The sequence below is a fragment of the Mesoplodon densirostris genome, chromosome 15 (assembly GCF_025265405.1).
Source record: "Mesoplodon densirostris isolate mMesDen1 chromosome 15, mMesDen1 primary haplotype, whole genome shotgun sequence".
Classification (NCBI taxonomy): Eukaryota; Metazoa; Chordata; class Mammalia; order Artiodactyla; family Ziphiidae; genus Mesoplodon; species Mesoplodon densirostris.
Window position 1 is genome coordinate 89,321,857 of NC_082675.1, and position 25,987 is coordinate 89,347,843.

Sequence of the window (25,987 nt, forward strand, 5' to 3'; positions counted from 1 at the left end):
GAGGTCTAGAGTGATACATCCCAGATCCAGAGAGACGGTTCTTCTCCCTCACCTAACAGCCCAGAGGTGGGTGGTCCCAGCCGAGCGCGCAGCTCTGTCGTCCGCGGTCAGTGACCTTCAGCCGCGTCCCGGTGTCCGCTCCCCTGCAGCCTGGCCCGCGGGAGCGGAGGGCACGGGGATGGGGCAGCGGCCTCATCATCCTCCTCCCTCCAGGTGGGCGGCGTGGGGAGTGCTGGCTGTGACCGTGCTGAGGGGAGCCACGCGCCCACGCAGGGTCGGAAGTTCCGTCTTAAAACGGCGATGGGAAGAATGGTGGAGGTGGTCTCTGTCACCAGGTCTTCATTTTGTTTTCCATCGGGTTTCTTTGATTACTTCCTACACTTCTTACTGGGTGGTGTATGCTAACGCTTCTCCGTTGGTTCTCCTGGAGGATTTTACTGCCCTCAGAGCAGGGTGCTCCATTTAGAACTGTTGTTACGATTACCATTTTTATTAGAATCGGTTTTTTCCCACTTGTTCTCCAAGGAGCTTGAAGCAACATGAAAATTTGTATGTCCCTCACCTACGTTAGAGTAGGAAATAAATGAAATGTAAACTGCCAAGTCGTCCGTATGTCTTCTAGGAAGGAGAGAAGCCGTATCAGTTGTGGAGTGTTGCCTGTTCTCTGTTGAAGAATGTTTTCTTGAAGGGATGGAGCTTTCCAGACAGCCCATCCGGCAGGGCTCCCCTGGCAGAGAAGCTGTCCCGCGGAAGAGCCCACAGCCAGCTGCCCCCTCCTGAGAGCCGGTGGGCGGCCGGGAAGGCGAGACCCGTGTCAGCCGAGCCCTGAGCCTCTGTGAATGCGGGGCGGCAGGAGCGGAGACAATAAAGGCGGATCTCGAGGTCGCTGTAAGAGATCTGAGAGGACATTACAGTCCAGACAGGAGCTGTGAGAAAAGATCAAGAGCAAAGTAAAACCTCTGGGCAAGACACGTGATGGCAGAGGTCCGTCGAGTATCAGGACAGGAACGTGGCTCAACAGGGGAAGCAGAGTGGCAGTTCCGTGTCTAGCTTGGTCCTCAGCACTACCTGTCACCCTCCTCTCTGCGTGTTGTTAACTGTCCCGAGGTAAAATTGGCATACAAGAAATTGCCCAGAATTAAACTGTGCACTTCGCTACACCAGTGAAACCATCACCACAGACAAGAGAGGGAACCCCCTGTCACTGCCAGCCTGCCATCCTTTGTGTGTGTGTGGGCGGCTGGGGTTCCTCTTTTCCATAGCAGTCCTTTCCGACTTTTCCACTCTCCTGTAATTTCTGATCCACCCGCCTTTCTCTCATCAGATGATCTTACCTTGCAGAGAAAAAGCATTATATCAAATGGAAATCCCCTCCAGTTCCCACCCTCCGGGCACCTCACCCCCCTACCTGCTGGTACAGCGAAGCCTTGTCCCCTCTCCTGTCTGAAGGGAAGTCTTCCGCCGCCTTCGCCTCACCCTGCTTTCTCGAGACTTCCATCTGCCGGTTACTCCCTACCTTGCCTTCTCCTAGCCTCTCCCTCTGCCGGCCCCTTTCTCTTAGCCCTGAGGGCTTCAGCCAACTCTAGTGTCTCAGGGGTCCCTTCCTCAGTTTTAGGTTACTTGAATATATTTAGAAAGCTGACTTGCTTTGTTCATTGGCTTTTCAGCTATTCTACCTCTTTGCATTTTTTTACTACTTGCTAGAGATGGCAATATGCATTCAACTAAAAGTGTATTGTGAAAACTTAACGTTGTATCACTTCACATTAAATTAAGAACCTTGTAATTGAATAGATCCATTTACCCCACTCATTTTTGAGGCTAAAGCACATTGCACATTTTTTGTGTGCATATATATTTGTATGCATTTATATACTTTTTAAATATGCAGTGTATCTACATATATCATAAACTGTTCTGTTTTATCTGTATCTTAAAGAAGTAAAGTGAAAAGATAGGATTTTTGTTTTTCTTTTGATATTAACCATGTTTGTTCCTTACCATTCCTTTCTAAAGATCTGAGTTTCTACTGGATATCATTTCCCTTCAGCCTAAAGAACTTCTGTTAGCATTTCTTGTAGTGTATGTCTGCTAGCAGTGAATTCTCATTTTCATTTATCCGAAAATATCTTAGTTTCACCTGTCCTGTTTTTGTGAAGGATATTTTTGCTGAATATTGAATTCAGCAGCTTTTTTCTCCCCACAGCACTTTAAATATTTTGTTCCATTGTGTTCTGCTTTCTTTATTTGTGATGAGAAATCAGTGTTATTTTGCTAGTTTTTGCCTGCGTGTAATGTGTCATTTTTCTCTAGGTATTTTTGAGATCTTTCTCTATCTTTGGTCCTTATTAAGTTGTGACTTTGATTGTTTTAAATTTTACTCATCTGTCTAGGGGTTTGCTGGGCTTCCTGAATCTGCACATTTATGGCTGTCAGCCAGTTTGGCATATTTTCAGTCATTGTTTCTTCAAATACCTTTTCTTCCTCATTCTTTCTGTGTGCTGCTTCCAGGAACCCAACTGCAAACAAACTCCTGCTGTTCTCTCAGGGATGCTGTGGCCATATTCATTTTCAAGATCTCTCTCCTCTGTGTTCTTCAGATTCATCATCTCTTGACCTGTCTTCAAGTTCACAGACTCTGTTCTCCAGTCTGCTCTTAAGCCACCTAATGAATTTATTTCAGATGTATTTTTTTCAATTCTAGAATTTCCAGTTGGTTCTTTTTTTTGTATATGTGTTTTCTTTTTCTCTGCTGTGGTTTCCTCTTTGTTTATTGTTTAGGAGAATGTTTTCCTTTAAAAATTTGAGATGTTCTAGTAACTGCTTTGAAATTCTCATCTCTTAATTCTGATGTCTAGTCATCTCAGAATTAGTCTTCTTCGATTGGATTCTACTTGAATGTGGATCCTGTGTTCTCATTTCCTCCTATGTCTGGACATTTTGATTGGATCTTCAACATTACTGATGCATTGTAGAGACTCTGGATTCTATGATGTTCTTCTGAAGAGCATTGGGGTTTTTGTTTGATTTTGTTTCGACTGGTGGTTAACTGACTGAAGCTAGACTGCCAGCTCCATCTTCCCTTCTGTGAGGAGCCGCGGAGGTCTTTGTTCCTTTCTTCTGGCTTAGCTGGACCGCTTGAAACCTGCCTGCACGAGCGGCTCGGGCTCAGCATAGGAGCGCACATGGCACTGCGGCCCCCTGAGGCCTCCTGTTCCTCTCGCGCTTCAGCCTCTGTGGTCTGACCTTTGTTCTTCACGTCTGGAAGTCTGTGTTTTCTAAGTGTTAGCAGCCATGAGGCAAAACCAAAACAAAACAGGAAACAGGAACGAAACCTATAAAAATGGCAAACTGTCTGTGACGGGGGATCCTCCAGACCCCCCCAGTTTTGATGATTCTCTTGGAGGACTCCCGGGGCTCAGCGTGTTGTCCTCCTTGTGGCCATGGGTGGTTACAGTGAGAGGGCTCAGAGCAGTCAGCACAGAGAACAGGCACAGGGCGACATTGCAGGAAAGCAGGCAAGACCTTCCAGACTCTCCTCCCAGGGGACTCACACAGGACACGCCGAGGTCCCCAACATAATGTGGGAACACGTGGGAAGTAGTTTCTACCAGGGAAGCTCATTAGAGACTCACAGGGCCTTTACTGGGGGCTGGGCCTGGAGGCACCCTCTGCCTGGCACATACCACATGCCAGATGCACCCCTCCATATCCCCCGCTCCCCGCAAGAGGGAAGGTGGGTGTTCAGCACGAGCCGTGTTGCTTGAATAAGTGGTTTAGGCACACACTCTCTTATCCGGGAAGGCTGGCAGCTCTCCTGGGATCCACATTCCCAGACCCCAGCCAAGGGCCAGCCTTGCAAGCAGGGCTTTCTCGGGCCTGCTGTGTTAAACTTTCTGCACGGCCCACTCGCTTGGCCGGGGCGTATTTGCAGCAAAAGTATACGCAGCCTTGTTATCCTTAGACCTGGCGCAGCTGGGTGAGACCAGCCCGCGCTCTTGGTGTCGGCGAGCCCTTTGGGAGGGTTGAAGCGGTGCCCGTGCACCGTCGCCGGGGAGCCCGAGCTGTCAGGTGTACCCAGCGGCCCCTTTGGATTTCAGGCACCAGCCTCTGGCAGAAGCTCACAGGGCAGTGCGGGTTTCCTCAGCGGGAGGGGAGCCTGCGGACGCTTGTGGGAGGCTCGGGTGATCTTGTCCTCCTCTCTCTGCTCCTCCCCAGGCTCAGGGCTTTCTTCCTTCTGTCATCACAGGATCCTCGTGCACCAGACGGCAATCCTAACTGTCTCTTCAGACATCCCCTCCTCCCCAGGCCTTTCAGCTGGAAGGGTTTTAGACAAGAAACAAAGTATTTTTTTGCAGGAAAGTATTTTCCTATAACTTAACCAGGAAGGCACACCATGTTCAGGGTTTGGTCAAGGGGAGCGCTGAATCCTCAGACTCTTTCATATGACTCTCCATAGCTCCCACCCCTTCCATCCTGAGCGTTAATCTTGGGTGTGGCCCAGGAGAGGCCACCCCCTTGCTGGGACAGCGCTCTTAGTAATCAGACCACAGCGTTAGGTGTGGGTGTCGGGAGGTGGGGCAGGCTTGCAGGCAGCGCACGGCCCGCGGGGCAGCCCCAGTGCCGCGTGTCTTACAAGCGCCGCCGGCTGCTTCCGACACAGCCTGCCAGGGGGCAGCAGTTGTCCACTGGAGTCGGGAGGGTCCGCACACCTGTTGGCCTTAAAAACTGGTCCTTTCAGTTCTCTTCCATCCTCATCCGTAGCGTTGGCAACAAAACATAAGAAAACCGTCACTGTTGGTAAATACGATATGAAAAGTATTCATTGGTAATTGGAAAATTTCCAAGTCATTTTGTTTAATTATTATGTAATTAATTCAGATATTCTGTTTTCCAGGACCTTTTTTCTATCAATGCTTATGTTTATGCTCAGAAGCCACAACTGGATATTCATAGTTTTGAAGGCACATTTACCAGGGTAAGTTAAGTCTTTTGTTAAACACAAATATATTCATTGTGTGAGTTAAAAGTAGCAAACCTTTATTTTGAAAAAAGTAATTAAATCAAGAATCAGTTCAAACAAGTTCTGAACTAAAAAGTGAAGACCTAGAGAATGTTTCAAGTTCTTAAATTTTCCTATAGCAAATATTTCTTTGGGGTACATTCAGTACAGTTTTTCTATTTTTAGCATATTTACCCTTTTTTTAAAAAATTTATTTATTTATTTATTTTTGGCTGCATTGGGTCTTTGTTGCTGTGCGCTGGCTTTCTCTAGTTGCAGTGAGCGGGACTGCTCTTCGTTGCAGTGCACTGGCTTCTCTTGTTTCAGAGCGTGAGCTCTAGGCGTGTGGGCTTCAGTAGTTGTGGCACGCGGGCTCAGTAGTTGTGGCTCGCGGTCTCTAGAGCGCAGGCTCAGTAGCTGTGGCGCACGGGCTTAGTTGCTTCGCGGCATGTGGGATCTTCCCGGACAAGGGACCAAACCCATGTCCCCTGCATTGGCAGGCGGATTCTTAACCACTGCTCCACCAGGGAAGTCCCAGCATATTTACTCCTGATAAGATCCTTCTCCCTTAAGATATTATGAGTCAGTAAAATGAAGTAATTCAGCTATTTCAGTTTTGATTTTGGATAATAGTTAATATATTATGATATCCACATCATTTCTTGATTTTTATTAACTGGTTGGATGGATAGCTGTATGTGCACATCCATTTCCTTATATACATATGTGTGTTTCATTCTACATTCTCTTCATTATTATGGCGTTTTGGTATAGCCACCTACTTCTCTCTTTTTAGAGTTGATACTTTGTTCTGTAAAACCATTAAAGTCAAAGGGAAAACTCAGTATTCCTGGATTATCTATTTCTGAGTTAGGCAGCTTTTATCTCTTTACCTTGAATGGCTGCCCTGGTTGTAAGCACAGGGTGGTTCCCTGCTGGACCGTTTCCTGTGAAAGAAACAGGGAAGGGTGCTGGGGCGCTGCGGCCAAGGACTTGGATAAGCTCACGTGTTGTGAAGACTGTAATAATGGTGTGTGAGCCACTGGGCAAGAGCTTGATTTGATTCCGGACACATTTGGAAATTTATAAATATATTATCACCATTAGTATAAAACGATATAAAAATAAAAAGGTTAAGGGTATTAACAATGTCATAGCCTCACCATGCTAACATAAACAGTCACATTATCCTGTTGACCCTTCCCCTTCAAAGTGTGTCCCATGTGCGTACATACTGGAATAATATAAGCCTCATTTTTTTCCCCGCTTAAGATATATATTTCCTTAGTATTTTCTATATTGATGCAGCCATATAATTATCAATAGATATTTTTAAGCTAAAACTACTAAATTCAGCAAGTGTAACATATTTTACTTGACAAACTGTAACTCCTAAGGGACTTTGAAATGAAGGCAAAAGTGTGTGTGTGTCTGCAGAAACAGAGAATGGCTGTGTGCTGGCTTCAGAGTATGGAGGAGACAAACCCTTTAATCAAGGGCTGTCTGTGGAGCTCCTGCATTTCAAGACCCAGTTTAAGTACCATCATTTGGAAGGCTTCCATGTATTCCCTTTTCTTTGATATCATTGCACTTCTGCCTGCCTTTATATTTGCCCTCGGGGCTCTATTTTGTCATTGTTATGTGCTCGTTTAGCTCTCACATGAAACCAGAAACTACTTAGGTGAATGGCTGTCTTACTTCTTCTCATAGCTCCAGTTTCTAATACAGGGCTTGGTGTATATTCAGATACCAAATACACATCTGAGTGAATTGAAGAACTCTCCTATTTACAGATGATATAACTAAGGCACAGTTAAAAGAAACACCACTTTGTAATCCTAAAGTGAATTGTTTCTTGAGGAATAGCACCCCACCTGTGTGGACAGGTAGGGTTGCTTCTATGTTTTAGCTCTTGTGAATAATGCTGCTATGAATATGGGAATACAGATATATCTTTGAGACCCTCCTTTTAGTTTTTTCAAGTATATACCCAGAAGTGGAATTTCTGGATCATATGATAATTCTATTTTCAATTTTTGTGGAACTGCCAAAAGTAGTTCCACAGCAGTTATACTATTTTACATTCTCACCAGCAGTGAACAGAGGGTCCAGTTTCTCCACATCCTCACCAGAACTTGTTGTTTTCTGATTTTCTGATAGTAACCATGTTATTGGGTTTGAGAAGTTACCTCATTTTGGTTTTGATTTGCACTTTACTAGTGATTAACAATGTTTAGCATCTTTTTATGTTCTTTATGGCCATTTGTATACCTTCTTTGGAGGAATGTCTATTCAAGTCCTTTGCCCATTTTCAAATTGGATTGTTTGGGTTTTTTGTTGAGTTTTAGGAGTTCTCCATATATTCTGGATATTAATTCCTTCTCAGGGACTTGATTTGTACGTATTTTCTTCCATTCTGTGAGTTGCCTTTTACTCTGTTGATAGTGCCTTTGAAGCACAAAATTTGTTGATCTTCATGAAGTCCAGTTTGTTGATTTTTTCCATTGTTACTTGTAACTTTGCTGTCATATCCAAAAAATCATTGCAAAACCTAATATCATGAAGCTTTTATTCTATGTTTTCTTCTAAATGTTTTATTATTGTAAGTCTTGCATTTAGATCTTTGATCCCTTTTGAGTTATTTTTGTATATATTGTTAGGGAAGGGTAACTTCATCCTTTGCATATGGATATCCAGTTTTGTCAGCATCGTTTGTTGAAAAGATTGTCCTTTCCCCATTGGGAGGTCTTAGCACCCTTGTCAAAACATTTAACCTTATATGCAAGGGTTTTTTCCTGGGTTCTCCACTTTATCCCATTGGTCTATATGTCTGCCCTTAGGCGGCACTATACTGTTTTGATTACTGTAACTTTGTATTACATTTTCAAATCAGGAAGTATCAGCCCTCCAGTTTAGTTTTTCTTTTTCGAGATTGTTTTGAATATTTCAGGTCCCTTGATTTTCCATATGAATCTTAGAATGGATTTTTCTATTCCTGAAAAAAATGTCATTGGGATTTTAAGGGATTGCATTGAATCTGTAAATCACTTTGGGTAATACTGACATATTAACAATATTCAGTCTTCCAATCCATGAACATGGGATGTGTTTCCATTTATTTATGTCTTTTTTACTTTCTTTTGGAAATATTTTGTAGTTTTTATTGTACAAATCTTTCACTTCCTTGGTTAAATTAATTCCTAAATATTTTATTGTTTTTGATGCTATTATAAGTGGAATTGTTTTTGTAATTTCTTTTTCAGATCATTCATATATAGAAAAGCAACTGATTTTTGCATGATGAGTTTGTATTCTGCTACTTTGCTGAATTCATTTATTAGATCCAACCATTTTTTTGTGAACTCTTTAGGATTTTCTACATATATGATCATAACATCTGCAAACAGAGATAATTTTGCATCTTCCTTTCCAAATTGTGCCTCTTATTTCTCTTTCCTGTACAACTGCTCTGGCTAGAACTTCCAGTATTATATAGTATGTTCAATAGTTGTGGTGAAAGCAGACATTCTGATCTTAGAGGAAAAGGTTTTAGTATTTCACCACTTGGTATCGTGTACACAGTGGGTTTTTTATATATGGCTTTTATTATGTGGAGCTAGTTAGTTCCCTTCTATTCCTAGTGTGTTGAATGTTTTTTATCATAAAAGGGTGTTGAATTTTGGCAAATGCATTTTCTGCATCAATTGAGATGATCGTGTGGGGTTTTTCTCCTCATTCTGTTAATGTGATGTATTTTGTTGATTGATATATATGTTGAACCATCGTTGCATTTCAGGAATAAATCTCACTTGGTCACAGAGTTTAATCCTTTTAATATGCTGCTGAATTTGGTTTTTTAGTATTTTGTACAGGATTTTTGCATCATTGTTCATAGAAGATATTGGTCTGTAGTTTACTTTTCTAGTAGTCTCTTAGTCTGGCTTTGATATGAGGGTTGTGCTGGTCTCACAGAGTGAGTTAAGTAGTGTCCTTCCTCTTCAATTTTTTGGAATAGTTTGAGAAAGATTAATATTAATTCTTTAAATTTTTGGTAGATTTCACCAGTGAAGTCATCAGATCTAGGGCTTTTCTTTGTCAGGAGATTTTTTAGTATTGATTTAATCTCTACAAGGTATAGGTCTGTTTAGTTTTTTTATTTCTCCATGATTAGTCTTGGTAGATTTTGTGTTTTTTAGGAATTTGTCCATGTCACCTAGGTTATCCTGTTTGTTGGCGTATGGTTGTTCATAATACTCTCTTATAATCCTTTTTATTTTTTTAGAATCATAGTAATATCCCTACTTTCATTTCAGATTTTAGTAATTTGAGTCTTCCTTTTTTTCTTAGTCCATCTAACCAAAGGTTTTTCAATTTTGTTGATCTTTTTGAAGAAGTAACTTTCATATTTATTAATTTTTCCTGTTCTTTATTTTGTTTATCTCTGCTCTGTTCTTTATTTTTACCTTCCTTCTTCTAACTTTGGGTTTAGTTTGTTCTTCTTTTTCTAGTTCCTTAAGTTCTAAAGTTAGGTTGTTGATTTGAGATCTTTCCTGTTTTGGAATTTAAACAATTATAATTTGTTATAAATTATATAAATGTATAAGCTATAAATTTCCCCCTTAGCACCACTTATGCTGCATCCCATGGGTTTTTATAAATTATATTTTCCTTGTCATTTGTCTCTAAGTATTTTCTAATTTCCCTTTTCATTTTAATTCATTGTTTTTTTTTAACATCTTTATTGGAGTATAATTGCTTTACAATGGTGTGTTCGTTTCTGCTGTATAACACAGTGAATCAGCTATATGTATACATATATCCCCATATCTCCTCCCTCTTGCATCTCCCTTCCACCCTCCCTATCCCACCCCTCTAGGTGGTCACAAAGCACCGAGCTGATCTCCCTGTGCTATGTGGCTGTTTCCCACTAGCTATCTATTTTACATTTGATAGTATATATAAGTCCATGCCACTCTCTCACTTCGTCCCAGCTTACCCTTCCCCCTCCCTAATTCATTGTTTTTTAAAAAGAATGTTGTTTGATTTCTACAATTTTGTGAATTTTGTTATTAATTTCTAACTACATCTTGTCATGGTTGGAGTAGATATAGATACGTTGTATGATATCTATTTTTTAAAATCTATTGAGACTTAACTTGTGGCCTAACATAAGGTGTATCTTAGAAAGTACCCCATATGCACTTAAGAACAATGTGTATGCTGTTGTTGCGTGGAGTGTTCTATGTATGTCTGTTAGATCTAGTTGGCCTATTGTGTTAAGTTCTCTATTTCCTTACTTCAGTCTGGTTGTTCTACCCATAACTGTGAGTGGGATATAAAAGTCTTCAACTATTTCTCCCTTCAGTGCTATCAATTGTTGTTTCATATATTGTCTTTCATTAGGAGCATAATAGTGTATAAGTATCATATCTTTTTGCCTTATTGAACATTTAATTAATACATAATGTCTCTTGTGATCCTTTTTGATTTAACATCTCTTTTTTCTGACATTAGTATAGCCACCCCTGCTCTCTTTTGCTCACTATTTGCAGGGAATCTCTTTTCCCATACTTTAACTTTCAACTTCTTTGTGCCTTTGGATCTAAAGTGAGTCTCTTGTAGATAGCATATAGTTGGATCATTTGTTTTTATCCATTCTGCCAATATCTGTCTTGTGATTGGTGAGTTTACTCCATTTATATTTGAAGTAATGAGTGATAAGGAGCAGTTTACTTCTGTCATTGTACTATTTGTTTTCTATATGGCCTCTAGTTTTATTGTCTCTCATCTCCTGCATTACTGTCTTGTGTTGTGTTTCGTTGATTTTTTTTTATAGTGAAATGTTTACATTTCTTTCTCATTTCCTTTTGAGTATACTCTGTAGCTGTTTTCTTTTTGGTTACCATGGGGATTACATTTAACACCCTGCAGTTATAACACTCTAATTTGAATTTGCACCAAGTTAAGTTCAAGAACATATTAAAACTCTGGTCCTTCACAGCTCTTTCCTCGCCTCTTGCAGTTGTAGTTGTCACAAGATGATATCTTTATATATTGTGTCCTAAAAATAGAAACTAATAATTCTTTTAAATACGTGAGTGTCTTAACTTATGTAGAAATAAGATTTGGAGTTACAAACCAAAGTTAGAAGAATACTAGCTTTCAGAGTAATAACTTGCTTTTTTTCTCTAAATATATTAGTCTCTTAAATCATGTAGAGAAGAAAGAGTACAGTTACAAACCATTGTTACCATAATATTACTTTTATAATTCTTCATCTTCATTGAGATCTTTAATTCTCCATGTGGTTTTGAAGACTGTCTAGTGTCCTTTTATTTCAGTCTTCAGGACTCCCTTGAGCAGCACTTCTTGCAGGGAAGGTCCAGTGGTCACCAGCTCCCCTCAGCTTCTCCCCCGCTCCCCAATTTGGCTAAGCATGAATTCTTTTAAAAATTGTTATTGGAGTATAGTTGATTTACAGTGTTCCTCAGCTTTTGTTTATCTGGGAATGTCTTGATATCTCTCTCACTTTTGAAGGACACTTTTGCTGGATATAGGATTCTTGGTTGACAGTTCTTTTTCTTTTAGCACTTTGTCTATACCAGTGCACTGCCTTCTGGCCTTGATAGTTTCTGATGAGAAATCTGCTAATCATTTTATTGAGGATCACTTGTATGTGATGATTCACTTCTTTCTTGCTATTTAAGATTCTCTCTTTGTCCTTGTCTTTTGAAAGTTTGATTATAATGTGTCTTGGTGTGGGTCTCTTTCAATTCTTACATGAATTTGATTGAGCTTCTTGAATACTTACATTCATGTCTTTCATTAACTTTGGGGGATTTCAGCCATTATTTCTTCAAATAGTCTCTCTGCCCCTTTATTTCTCTCTCTTCTGGGATTTCCACAATGAGTATTTTTCGTTTTTTTTGTTTCCTGCAGATCCCTTAGGCCCTTTCAACTTTCTTCAGTCTTTCTTTCTCTTTCTCAGCCTCAGTAATTTCCATTGTCCTACCTTCAGGTTCACTAATTCTTTCTTCTGTCTGCCCAAAACTGCCTTGAATTCCTTTAGTGAATTTTTCATTTTGCTCATTGTACTTTTCAGCTCTTGAATTTCTTTTGGTTTCTGTTTGGGTTTTTTTTTCTTCATTCACATTTCCGCTTTGTTCATACATTGTTTTCTTGACTCTCTCCACATCTTTATGTCTTTGAACATCTTTAATATTTTTCTTTTAAAATCTTTGTCTAGTATAACTGCCATCAGATCTTTTTCAGGGATAGTTTCTGTTGATTTATATTTTTCCTTTGAATGGACCATACCGTTCTGTTGGGTTTTATGCCTTGTTATTTTTTTTATTTTTTTGATTGTGGTAGGCTCTCTCTCTGCTGAGGATCAGCCTGAGGTATAAACTTAATGTTTTCTTATGTCTTTTCTGAGCCTTTCCTTGGGCATGTGCCATCATTTTCTGTTTTTTCGTGTATATGCAGTTGTTTTTGAATGGCCTAGTCTTTAATATCTGTCTTCCAAAAGGGGAAAAAGAGAAAAACAAAGGGGGATAAACGGGGCACTCGCCCTTGAAATCCACTTGGTGGGGGAAGGGTTTGCAACAAGTGGGGACGTGTGACAACAGTGGCCACCTGCCTCTTTGGCTGCAGCTCTGCCATCAGAAGCAGCATCAGAGCACAGGTTCCTGATATTGGAGGACAAGGTCCTTTTGGTCTACCCTGGCTGGCTTGTGCAAGCTGCTCTAGAAACACGTGTATGGCCTCCTGCCATGTGGCTGAGGGTGGGACGGGTAGGTGCTGCATGCTAAGACCTGAAAGTCACCACAACTGACTGCAGTAACCATCCAGTGCTTTCCCTGGAACTTGTAAGCCTTCACCAGCTCTGGATTCCAAATTAGTTACATCAGACAGATTCTGTCCCTGCAGCTGTGGTCCAGGTTGGGAGCCATTCCTGGTGCTTCTTGCTCTGCCATCATCCCAGAATCCTCTGTGTAAATTCCTGTCTTTTACCCCTATTTTTCACTGCCTTTTCAGTGATTGTTAGCTGGATCCAGCTGGTGGACTTGTTTTAACACAATGGATATCTGAAGTATGAGTAATAAAAAAGTTGCTAATTTGCTTTTTTCTTACTTTTCTCTCCTTGAACAGGACGATAGTGATCCACCCATTCATGAAAGTCTCAGCATAGAAAATACCTTGTGGGCAAGCACTGTTGTTGCATCAGGTGAGAAATAAGCTCTATTTTTAACATGGATTCTCACGTATAGGAGATGCTTTGTGTTTTTAAGCGACCCCAAACAAATGTTTGTCAAAGTGCTTTGCACCACAGGGACCTTATTAAACATATACTCCCGTTCAGTGGGTGTGGACCAGGCCTGAGAGTCTGCATCTCAGACAAGCCCAGGGTGAGGCTTGTGCTGTTGCTCGTCACACTTGGAGGAGCTGGGCTGAAGCAGCTAAGGAGGGTGCACCCTTGTGTAGCAAGGCAGGGGCCATTTTGCTAGTTTTGACATCTGTTTCATGACAGACTTGTCAGTGTGCCTTAAAGACAGGTGGCACAGCAGAACCAGGGAAGCAAACAGTGACTTCAGAGGGCTCTGACCACTTCTCATTCATCTAACGGCTGAGGAGGTGGGTGTGGTTGCTTGTCTGTGGGGGAGAGAAGTATTAGATGAGACAGGGACCTTAGGAGGTAGATTGGGTTGGGCCTTTAGCAGCCACGATGAAGGTTCTTTTAAGTAAAATTGGAGTATGTTGGAATATTTCTAGTGGTTGAACAGAGAGGCCACTTAGATATACATTTTGTAAAGTAAATTTCTCTGAGAGGCGTTGAAAATCTAAGTGATTATCACCTTTTCAGAAAGTGGCTGACCGTGTGGATGGTACCAGGAGGTAGCAGCAGGGAGCGCTACGGGTGCTGGTGGGTAGGATGCGGGGAGCACCCAAGGGAGGAACGTCTGTCTCGGCACCTGTCACCAGTGCTGGCAGCGCTCCCCTCAGAGCACAGTCCTCCTTCTGGGGTTGTGTATGGATCTCCGCTCCAGACCTGGCGCTGGGATACAGTGTGGGACAGCTTATGGTGAGAAAGAAAGGAAGAAAATGAGCCAAAGGGAATTCCCTGGTGGCCTAGTGGTTAGGACTCGATGCTTTCACTGCCAGGGCCCAGGTTCATCCCCTGGTCGGGGAACTAAGGTTCTGTAAGCCGTGTGGTGCAACCAAAAAGAAAAAGAAAAAGAAAAAGAGAGAAATCATTTCAGCTATGCTGAGTATCTCAGAAAAGTGCAGGGTGCTTGAAAACAAAGAAGAGAAAACCTTACCTGGTCAGGGTCTGGAAGAGGCTTCCCTGAAGAAGGAACACGTGAACTAGATGTTAAACCACACGGGTGTTCCTGGGTGAGGTGGACCCTGGGGATACGTGGCAGCACTGACTGACTGTGTGCAGAGGCCTCGCGCTGAGGGGCACAGCAGGCTGAAGACAGGGTTCCGCGGGCCATGTGCCTGGCACGTGGAGCAGGAGGGGCTCAGATCCATGCGGGGCACTTCTGCGTTTGTGCTAAGATGGGGCGTGGCTACACAGAAGGGTCAGGCAGCTCCTAGACGAGAGCACATGTCCCCTGTAGAGGACAGGGAATGAACAGAGTTTGTTTGTTTATTTATTTATTTATTTGAATTTTTGAATTTTATTTAATTTATTTTTTATACAGCAGGTTCTTATAAGTTATCTATTTTATACATATTAGTGTGTATATGTCAATCCCAATCTCCCAATTCGTCCCACTACCGTCACCCCCGCCACTTCCCCCCTTGTTGTTCATACATTTGTTCTCTACCTCTGTGTCTCTATTTCTTCCCTGCAAACCAGTTCATCTGTACCATTTTTCTAGGTTCCACGTATATGCGTTAATATACGATATTTGTTTTGCTCTTTCTGACTTACTTCACTCTGTATGACAGTCTCTAGATCCATCGACATCTCTACAAATGACCCAATTTCGTTCCTTTTTATGGCTGAGTAACATTCCATTATATATATGTACCACACCTTTATCCATTCATCTGTCAGTGAGCATTTAGGTTGCTTCCGTGACCTGGCTACTGTAAACAGTGCTGCAGTGAACATTGGGGTGCCTGTGTCTTTTTGATTTACGGTTTTCTTTGGGTAATATGCCCAATAGTGGCATTGCTGGGTCATATGATAATTCTATTTTTAGTTTTTTAAGGAACCTCCATACTGTTCTCCATAGTGGCTGTATCAGTTTACATTCCCACCAACAGTGTGAGAGGATTCCCTTTTCTCTACACCCTCTCCAGCATTTGTTGTTTGTAGATTTTTCTGACGATGCCCATTCTAACTGGTGTGAGGTGATACCTCACTGTAGTTTTGATGTGCATTTCTCTGCTAATTAGTGATGTTCAGCAGCTTTTCATGTGTGTCTTGGCCATCTGTATGTCTTCTTTGGAGAAATGTCTATTTAAGTCTTCTGCCCATTTTTTTATTGGGTTGTTTGTTTTTTTAAGGTTGAGCTGCATGAGCTGTTTATATATTTTGGAGATTAATCCTTTGTCTGTTGATTAGTTTGCAAATATTTTCTCCCATTCTGAGAGTTCTCTTTTCATCTTGTTTGTAGTTTCCTTTCCTTTGCAAAAGATTTTAAGTTTCATTAGGTCCCATTTGTTTATTTTTGTTTTTATTTCCATTTCTCTAGGAGGTGGATCAAAAATGATCTTGCTGTGATTTATGTCAAAGAGTGTTCTTCCTATATTTTCCTCTAAGAGTTTTATAGTGTCTGGCCTTACATTTAGGTCTCTAATCCATTTTGAGTTTATCTTTGTGTATAGTGTTAGGAGTATTCTAATTTCATTCTTTTCCATGTAGCTGTCCAGTTTTCCCAGCACCACTTATTGAAGAGACTGTCTTTTCTCCATTGTATATTCTTGCCTCCTTTGTCATAGATTAGTTGACCATAGGTGCATAGGTTTATCTCTGGGCTTTCTGTCCTGTTCCATTGATCTACATTTCTGTTTTTGTGCCAGTACCATATTGTCTTGATTACTATAGGTTTGTAGTATAGTCTGAAGCCAGGGAGTCCGATTCCTCCAGCTCCGTTTTTTTCCCTCAAGACTGCTTTGGCTATTCGGGGTCTTTTGTGTCTCCATACAAATTTTAAGGGTTTTTTGTTCTAGTTCTGTAAAAAAATGCCACTGGTAATTTGATAGGGATTACATTGAATCTGTAGATTGCTTTGGGTAGTAGAGTCATTTTCACAATATTGATTCTTCCAATCCAAGAACATGGTATATCTGTTTGTGTCATCTTTCATTTCTTTCATCAGTGTCTTATAGTTTCTGAGTACAGGTCTTTTACCTCCTTAGGTAGGTTTATTCCTAGATATTTTATTATTTTTGTTGCAATGGTGCATAGGATTGTTTCCTTTATTTCTCTTTGTGATCTTTCGTTGCTAGTACATAAGAATGCAAGAGATTTCTGTGCATTAATTTTGTATCCTGCAATGTTACCAAATTCATTGATTAGCTCTACTAGTTTTCTGGTGGCATCTTTAGGATTCTCTATGTATAGTATCATGTCATCTGCAAACAGTGACAGTTTTACTTTTTCTTTTCCAATTTGTATTCCTTTTATTTCTTTTTCTTCTCTGATTGCCGTGGTTAGGACTTCCAAAACTATGTTGAATAACAGTGGTAAGAGTGGACATCTTGTCTTGTTCCTGATCTTAGAGGGAATGGTTTCGGTTTTTCACCATTGAGAATGATGTTTGCTGTGGGTTTGTTCTATATGGTCTTTATTATGTTGAGGTAGGTTCCCTCTATGCCCACTTTCTGGAGAGTTTTAATCATAAATGGGTGTTGAATTTTGTCAAAAGCTTTCTCTGCATCTGTTGAGATGATCATATGGTTTTTCTTCTTCAATATGTTAATATGGTGTATCACATTGATTGATTTGCGTATATTGAAGAATCCTTGCATCCCTGGGATAAATCCCACTTGATCATGGTGTATGATTCTTTTTTTTTTTTTTTTGCGGTGCACGGGCCTCTCACTGCTGTGGCCTCTCCCGTCGCTGAGCACAGGCTCCGGACACGCAGGCCCAGTGGCCATCGCTCACGGGCCCAGCTGCTCTGCGGCATGTGGGATCCTCCCAGACCGGGACACGAACCCATGTCCCCTGCATCAGCAGGTGGACTCTCAACCACTGCGCCACCAGGGAAGCCCTGTATGATCCTTTTAATGTGTTGTTGCATTCTGTTTGCTAGTATTTTGTTGAGGATTTTTGCATCTATATTCATCAGTGATTTTGGTGTGTAATTTTCTTTTTTTGTAACATCTTTGTCTGGTTTTGGTATGAGGGTGATGGTGGCCTCATAGAATGAGTTTGGGATTGTTCCTTCCTCTGCAATTTTGTGGAAGAATTTGAGAAGGATGGGTGTTAGCTCTTCTCTAAATGCTTGATAGAATTCACCTGTCAAGCCATCTGGTCTTGGACTTTTGTTTGTTGGGAGATTTTAAATCACGGTTTCAATTTCATTCCTTGTGATTGGTCTGTTCATATTTTCTATTTCTTCTTGGTTCAGTCTTGGAAGGGTATACCTTTTTAAGAATTTGTCCATTTCTTCCAGATTATCCATTTTATTGGCACAGAGTTGCTTGTAGTACTCTCTTATGATGCTTTGTATTTCCGCGGTGTCCGTTGTAACTTCTCCTTTTCCATTTCTAATTTTATTTTATTTTTTTAAATTAATTAATTTATTTATTTTTGGCTGTGTTGGGTCTTCGTTTCTATGCGAGGGCTTTCTCTAGTTGCAGCAAGTGGGGGCCACTCTTCGTCGCGGTGTGTGGGCCTCTCACTATCGCAGCCTCTCTTGTTGCGGAGCACAGGCTCCAGACGCGCAGGCTCAGCAGTTGTGGCTCATGGGCCTAGTTCCTCCGCGGCATGTGGGATCCTCCCAGACCAGGGCTTGAACCCATGTCCTCTGCATTGGCAGGCAGACTCTCAACCACTGCGCCACCAGCGAAGCCCCTCTAATTTTATTGATTTGAGTCCTCTCTTTTTCTTGATGAGTCTGGCTAAAGGTTTATCAATTTTGTTTATCTTCTTAAAGAACCAGCTTTTAGTTTTATTGATGTTTGCTATTGTTTTCTTTGTTTCTATTTCATTTATTTCTGCTCTGATATTTATGATTTCTTTCCTTCTAGTAACTTTGGGTTTTGTTTGTTCTTTCTCTAGTTCCTTTAAGTGTAAGTTTAGATTGTTTATTTGAGATTTTTCTTGTTTCTTGAGATAGGCTTGTATTGCTATAAAATTCCCTGTTAGAACTGCTTTTGCTGCATCCCATAGGTTTTGGATTGTCGTATTTTCATTGTCATTTGTCTCTAGGTATTTTTTGATTTCCTCTTTGATTTCTTCAGTGATCTTTTCATTATTTAGTAATGTTTTGTTTAGCCTCCATGTGTTTGTGTTTTTTACGTTTCTTTCCCTGTAATTTATTTCTAATCTCATAGCGTTGTGGTAGGAAAAGATGCTTGATATGATTTCAGTTTTCTTAAATTTACCGAGGCTTGATTTGTGACCCAAGATGTGATCTATCCTAGAGAGTGTTCCGTGTGCACTTGAGAAAAAAATGTAATCTGCTGTTTTTGGATGGAATGTCCTTTAAATATCAATCAAATCTATCTGGTCTACTGTGTCATTTAAAGCTTGTGTTTCCTTATTCATTTTCTGGCTGGATGATCTGTCCATTGGTGTTACTGAGCTGTTAAAGTTCCCCACTATTATTGTGTTACTGTCGATTTCCTCTTTTATAGCTGTCAGCAGTTGCCTTATGTATTGAGGTGCTCCTATGTTGGGTACATATATATTTATGATTGTTATGTCTTCTTCTTGGATTGATCCCTTGATCATTATGTAGTGTCCTTCCTTGTCTCTTGTAACATTCTTTATTTTAAAGTCTTCTTGATCTGATATGAGTATTGCTACTCCAGCTTTCTTTTGATTTCCATTTGCATGGAATATCTTTTTCCATCCCCTCACTTTCGGTCTGTATGTGTCACTAGGTCTGAAGTGGGTCTCTTACAGACAGCATATAGATGGGTCTTGTTTTTGTATCCATTCAGCGAGCCTGTGTCTTTTGGTTGGAGCATTTAATCCATTCACATTTAAGGTAATTATTGATATGTATGTTCCTATTACCATTTTCTTAATTGTTATGGGTTTGTTTTTGTAGGTCCGTTTCTTCTCTTGTGTTTCCCACTTAGAGAAGTTCCTTTAGCATTTGTTGTAGAGCTGGTTTGGTGGTGCTGAATTCTCTTAGCTTTTGCTTGTCTGTAAAGCTTTTGATTTCTCCGTCGAATCTGAATGAGATCCTTGGTGGGTAGAGTAATCTTGGTTGTAGGTTCTTCCCTTTCATAACTTTAAATATATTGTGCCACTCCCTTCTGGCTTGTAGAGCTTCTGCTAGAAATCAGTTGTTAACCTTATGGGAGTTCCCTTGTATGTTATTTGTCATTTTTCCCTTGTTGCTTTCAATATTTTTTCTTTGTCTTTAATTTTTTCAGTTTGATTATTATGTGTCTCAGCATGTTTCTCCTTGAGTTTATCCTGCCTGGGACTCTCTGTGCCTCCTAGACTTGGGTGGCTAGTTCCTTTCCCATGTTAGGGAAATTTTCGACTGTAATCTCTTCAAATATTTTCTAGGGTTATTTCTCTCTCTCTTCTTCTTCTGGGACTCCTAAAATGTGAATGTTGTTGCATTTAATGTTGTCCCAGAGGTCTGTTAGGCTGTCTTCGTTTCTTTTCATTCTTGTTTCTTTATTCTGTTCGGTGACAGTGAATTCCACCATTCTGTCTTCCAGGTCACTTATCTGTTCTTCTGCCTCAGTTTTTCTGCTATTGATTCCTTCTAGTGTATTTTTCATTTCAGTTATTGTATTGTTCATCTCTGTTTTTTTGTTCTTTAATTCTTCTAGGTCTTTGTTCTTTAATTCTTCTAGGTCTTCGTTGAACATTTTTTGTATCTTCTTGATCTTTGCCTCCATTCTTTTTCTGAGGTCCTGGATCATCTTCACTATCATTATTCTGAATTCTTTTTCTGGAAGGTTGCCTATCTCCACTTCATTTAGTTGTTTTTCTGGAGTTTTACCTTGTTCCTTCAGGTAGTTGTTTTTCTGGAGTTTTATCTTGTTCCTTCACATCCTCTGCCTTTTCATTTTGTCTGTCTTTCTGTGAATGTGGTTTTCCTTCCACAGGCTGCAGAACTGTGGTTCTTCTTCAGAGACAAAGTTTTGCACTAGTGTTTTACATCATTAAAAGAGCATGATAGCAAACATAATTTTAGTAGGTGGAGATTCTCTTCAGGTAGTAGATGTTGGTTTTTTGTCATGATGAATTTTTAAAATTTCTCACCATAAAAAGAGAGCGGAAGTAAGTGTAGCACAGCGTGAGAGACATCAGAGGGGGCAGGCCAGTCCTTCTTGAGGTCCAGGTAAGGGCTGTGGCTCAGAAGGCCCACCATCGTTAGCAGGGTCACGTACCCAGGATTTGATTCCAGGGGTGCCGTCCTCCATGGCCTTTGCCCTTCAGCACTTAGCATGTAATAGTTTATAGGAAAGTACTTACAACATACCACATTTACATACCTGGTCACAGATTTTACATTTTCTGTATCTAGTTGTATCTAGCTATTGTATCCTATTTTTTTCATCATGTTGATATTTATTCTTTTTAATAAAGGATCAAGATTGAGTTCACTCATAAAGATATTTGAAGATTCTCTTTTTCTTTTTAAATTTATTTCATCTTTTGTTTCCTGTATGTTAGAATGTTGTTACTGATCCCCAGTACTATTGATTTTTGGCCTCTCTTCTCAAAGAGCCAGAAGCAACCGAAGCTGGAGGCTTGAGGTATCTTAGATAATTCACTGTGCACAGTGTTCGTCTCCTGACCTTCATTCTCAGGATGACCTTGGCAAGTGGTAGCTCCTAGTTGTGAACTTCGGCAACACAGACACAAATGTAGGCATTATAACACGTTTGTCGCATAGGTAACCCTTTCTTATTCTTCCAGAGATAGAATTCAGTGGCCAGAGTATTGTATCTTCTGAGAGAGTAGTTAGGTTGTTTAAAACAATCATTCCACAAGTTCAAATAAAGTGCCTTTAATTTTAAATTTTGTTCAGTCATTTTTAAAATACAAGCTTTTTTCATGTATTTCAAATCTTTTAACACATGCTTAACTCTATTTAAAAGCCTATTAATGTACTAGACTCTATATATAACCAGACTTCCGTATACTGAGATATGTTTGAAATACTTTGGATTTCCAGGAGTAATACAAGGGCTCTTATCTTCTTTACACTTGATTACAAGTTGAGAAGGAAAGACCAGAATTTTTAAAAATTTTATTCTTTAAAAGTTATGTGTCACTACTATATTTAAAATAGATAACTAATAAAGACCTACTGTATAGCACAGAGAACTCTACTCAGTACTCTGTACTGACTTATATGGGAAAAGACTCTAAAAAAGAGCGGGTATATGTAGATGTATAATTGGTTCACTTTGCTGTACCCCTGAAACTAACACAACATCGTAAACCAACTCTGCCCCAATACAGATTTTTAAAAAAAAGTTATGTGTCGATTGAATTCAGGTTGCCTCCTGGTGAAGTGAGCTCAGGCCTTCCTCTCTGGCTGTAGAAACCAAACGCATGGGAGTAAGGACTCAAGTTGACACAGACAGACAGACAGACACAAGGACTGAGGGCACCAGAGAGGGACAAACACAACTTCCCAGGGTGCCATGCTTCTTCTCCTTGTTGGTTCAGAGAACCAGGAAACTTGCCATGTTTCAGTAATAGGTGGATATGGGAGCATTCCGATCTTAAGTTGCCGAGAGCCTGGAAGGAAGGATGAGTCCTCTAGAGTCTGCTGGACGTATGTGCCCAGATGGGGGTCCAGGCTGAGCCCCAGAGCAGGACTGCAGGTTCTGTGCGCAGAGTCAGGGGTCCAGGGCTGATACGGATGGTGAAAAATACAGAAAATGAGAGTAAACTTTTGGAAAATTTATAAGAATTTGATGAAGGAATTTAATGTTAAGAAGATTGGGACATATGTTTTGTCAAATTTTTTTTGTTATTTGTTTCTCTTGATAATTTATCGATGTGGTATTTTGCAAAACTAGGCCTTGTGACCAATTAGAAATTTAAAAGTAAAACCTGTACCACACATAGTTTGCATGGCTTCTGCTTTAGAGAAAACTTAGTATCTGGGATCGGCCAGCAGGGGAACCTGTCCCACTCGGGCGTCACTCGAGGGGCCGGACCCAGAGAGCTCTGGTGCAGGGACACAAAAGCAGCATGGAGGCTGAGAGGCAGGAGCAGTGGGGGAGCAGGAACTCACACTAGCCTGCAGCTTATGATTCAAAACAGGTTCATGTTGCTGCTTCTCAAGCTTCGGTCTCATGGGGCAGTTTTTGTGGGCTGGGAAGTGGGCGAGCAAACTCGGTTCCTCACTTCTGTGGTCTTGCTCTTTGATGCTCCTGATGCGCCGTTTGGAGCCCAGCTCAGTGCAGATGTCACCAGTCGCTCTCTGTGTCCTCCGCTGGTGGAGTGGGGGTCCATAGTCACATGGGGCCACTCTGCTTTGAAAAGCACAGTAAATGCAAGCCTCACAGCTTCCCAGGGCACACAATTAAAAAGGGGAAAAAAAGAAATGCTTATTCTAAAAAAGAGCAAACATGTAACCTCTGTAGGTGTCACTGCCGAGCAGTACGTACCCTGACATCTTCTGTCTCCCTGGGCGTTCCGTGGAGGAGGCTTTTGGTGGTGTGCTGAGATGTGTGGTGCACAGCTGTCATTGTTACGTAGACCCGAGATCACCTCGGTCACATTTACTCCACGGGTCCTGCCTTAAGACTCACTAAATTCCACACATTACATTAATGTGACATCAAAGAGTTTTTGTATAATTATTAGGGTTAATTCTGCAGTGGTTGTTGATTTCAGTGAGTATTATGGATATATCATCTTTCTCACCTTAATTGTGTTTCTCACCTTCAAATTTTGTGAAAATTAGAAATATAAATTATGCACAGCAGCAGTTCTAGAGGCGGACATCCATGGTTTTTAATTTGACATTCCAGAGATGAATGCCTCTGATCTGAGCCTTTGTAATGTATAGGTCGTTCTAGGGGTATTTTACTGTTCTTTTATCTTAAGTTTGATAGACCACAAAATGATCATTTCTTCTTAACATGTACAATTAGAAAACCAAACTTTCAGGAGACAGGAATAAAAGAGACATAACATATAAATTCAAAATCAAATATTGTCTTTATAATACTTCTCTTACCGTTTTCATTGTCTGTGTCCTGAAATGTGAGCAAAGGCTCTTGTACCTGGTTGTCCTGCATCTTTACAGTGAAAGGATGTTCTCAGACTCTTGTTCAGAGAAACTGCGCCCTCCCCCGCCCCACCCGGTACCATCTTGTTTGGGATCACATGAATTGATCAGTTAGAATGTAAGCTCCCTTAATGTAGCTTCAGTGTTAGAGTTACCATTTTAATAGGCATTAATGAATGAACAGTGTCACGCTTTCTGTTGCCAGTGAAAAGAATATTAGTACATTTTCTAATGTTTTGTGTAGGTAAATTAGTATCACTTAAGAAATCATGTGAGTTTTTCAAAGTTTATTTTTAAAGTTGAGATTAGATTTTCTTGAACTACTGAAATTAAATATGCTGTTGGATAAATCTATATAAAATCAAATGGTGTCATAATATTTTCCATCAAAACAATTAATTAGCAAGTGTTACTTCTGTGCATATCCTTCAAGTTTCTCTGTAAGGACCACTTTTGTGTTTTGCAGGTACTATAATAGGTGTTGTCATTTATACTGGAAAAGAGACTCGAAGTGTAATGAACACATCCCATCCAAAAAATAAGGTAGGCTAGCTTGAGGACCGACTGCTTGACTGAACTCACCTCCTCCTTTCAGTGAGAGAACACGTGTAGTTCTGAGTAGCTTGTTTGTGAAACAGAGTTTCAAAATGTTGGTGATTCAGGATATGAATTCTCTGTGTTTGTATAACAGCATGCTCGTGTAGAAGAATTTTCAAAACTATTTTTTCTTGGCTAATCAGAGTTTTGTATGTCTCTTAAATTTTCATTGTTGTATATATAATTTGCCCATAATTTAACAGTTAATTGTGGGTCTTTTAATTTCTCCTCAATCTATTTATTTTATAATTTGCACTCTATTTTTATGTTGATGGTTCTTTTTTAAAATAAAGGAAGCTATATTAATGTTTTTATGGTATGTAATTTGATAGTGTTTTATTGTTAAACCAGTTTTATTTGTTATTTCCATTTCAGAAGAAGCATATTGAAAACCAGATTTTAGTTTTTAGACTGCTTGATTATATTCCTAAATTAATTATATTCCTGTTATAGTCCTAAAATTGTTATTTATGCAGTCATCGTGTGTGTAAGTTAAATCATAACAAAAAGTTAGTTTGAATTCTCAGTAGTTATGATTTGAATAACACATTTTGTATCAAGCCATAATATGTGTTAATATCTACTGAATGAGAAGCTCTTTCTAACTGTGCATTTTACTCACTTTTCTTTGAAATATAATTTGTGTGTATCTAAGTAGAGCCAAAAAATCCTCTCATGGAGTCACATCTTGCTTTGTGAGTAATTCATAGGAAAGGTTGTCTTCTGCAGGAAATTTTATAACAAAGCAATAGAAATGAAATAATTCTTTGAAAGGTATCTTTTAGGACAAGATGTGTTTCATTTTTTCAGCTAAATACTATTTTAAAAAATAGTTAACCCTTCAAAAACTAGGGGAGCATCCCTGATGCTGTGAATGCCTGGACCTGCTTGCAGTGCAGCTGGCTGTGCTTCCCGTAGGGAGAGCATCCCCGGCTGCCTCCCAGGGTTGCATCTGGTGACATTTTATATTCCTGTATTTGTTAGGGCTCCAGATGTCTGTGGGTGACATGTTTACAGAAGTCAAAGAAAAATGTTGTGCTACTATTATTTTAGTATAAATTCTGATTTTGATAATGGGGGAAAAATTCTCTGTCGATTTATATATATATATATATATATATATATATATATATATATATATATATATATATATATATAAAACTTGGCTTTAATTTGAGTAAATCAAATATACCCAAGTCAGTGATTCTACAATATAGTTAAATTATTTAAAAATAAATTACTAAACTAATGACAGGAGTTAGAATCGCATACATAGTTATGTGTGTTTTCTGGCGAGTATGGTGTTTTTAGTAAGCAAAAGTTGGATGTCTAGTAACACGTATATGATTTCTGGGGTCTTTCCTTAATCATTTTACTTTTACATTTATGATGGTATTTGAGGGTAAATTTAATTTTAAATATTAAGTTTAAAACCTGAAAACTTTGTAATCCAGCTTCTTTTCTTGTTCTCCCTTACCCTTCAGTGCCGCTCGCTTCCTGTCACTTTCTCACCATCTGTCTACACACAGCCACTTCTTTCCTCGGGGCACCTTTGGTTTTGGCGCAGGTGCTTGTTCCCTTGGGTGTTGATCCAGAGTTATTTAGGTGACCTTTCCCAGGTTTCTGACCGCAGTGAAGAACTCTGGCCCTGGGGGTGGACCAGCCTGGGTTAGAGTCTGGGTGTTGCACTGACCAGCTCTTTGACTGTGGGCAAGCGGCTTAATTCTGCGCCTTATTACTCAGTAAATGCCACCCGTCACTATTACCTTTCTACAAAGTGCAATGTGAAATATGAATGAGTGCCGTGGTTTTTCAGCCCCACCCTCCTTGTCAGTCAAGACACGCTCCCTGAGTAGCTCCCAAGCCCGGGGCTGGCTTCCGAGCCGCCCGCCTTTCAGGTCCCCCGCTCTGCCCTCCCGCCTCTGCCCTCCTCCACCTCCTCGTCCTCCTCGTCCTCTCAGCCTCCCTTCCT

The 25,987-nt window shown here is 40.3% G+C and overlaps 1 protein-coding gene across 4 annotated transcripts in view; it reads left to right on the forward strand.

Annotated features, from left to right (window-relative positions):
- ATP9B (ATPase phospholipid transporting 9B (putative)) overlaps positions 1-25,987 on the forward strand; it is a 208,748-nt gene that overhangs the window by 79,653 nt on the left and 103,108 nt on the right. For all 4 annotated transcript variants that reach the window (XM_060118550.1, XM_060118553.1, XM_060118551.1 and 1 more), the window contains 3 exons: positions 4,898-4,978; positions 13,154-13,229; positions 23,885-23,961. In XM_060118550.1, coding sequence (XP_059974533.1) covers positions 4,898-4,978; positions 13,154-13,229; positions 23,885-23,961 — 234 coding nt within the window. The remainder of the gene's footprint in view (positions 1-4,897; positions 4,979-13,153; positions 13,230-23,884; positions 23,962-25,987) is intronic.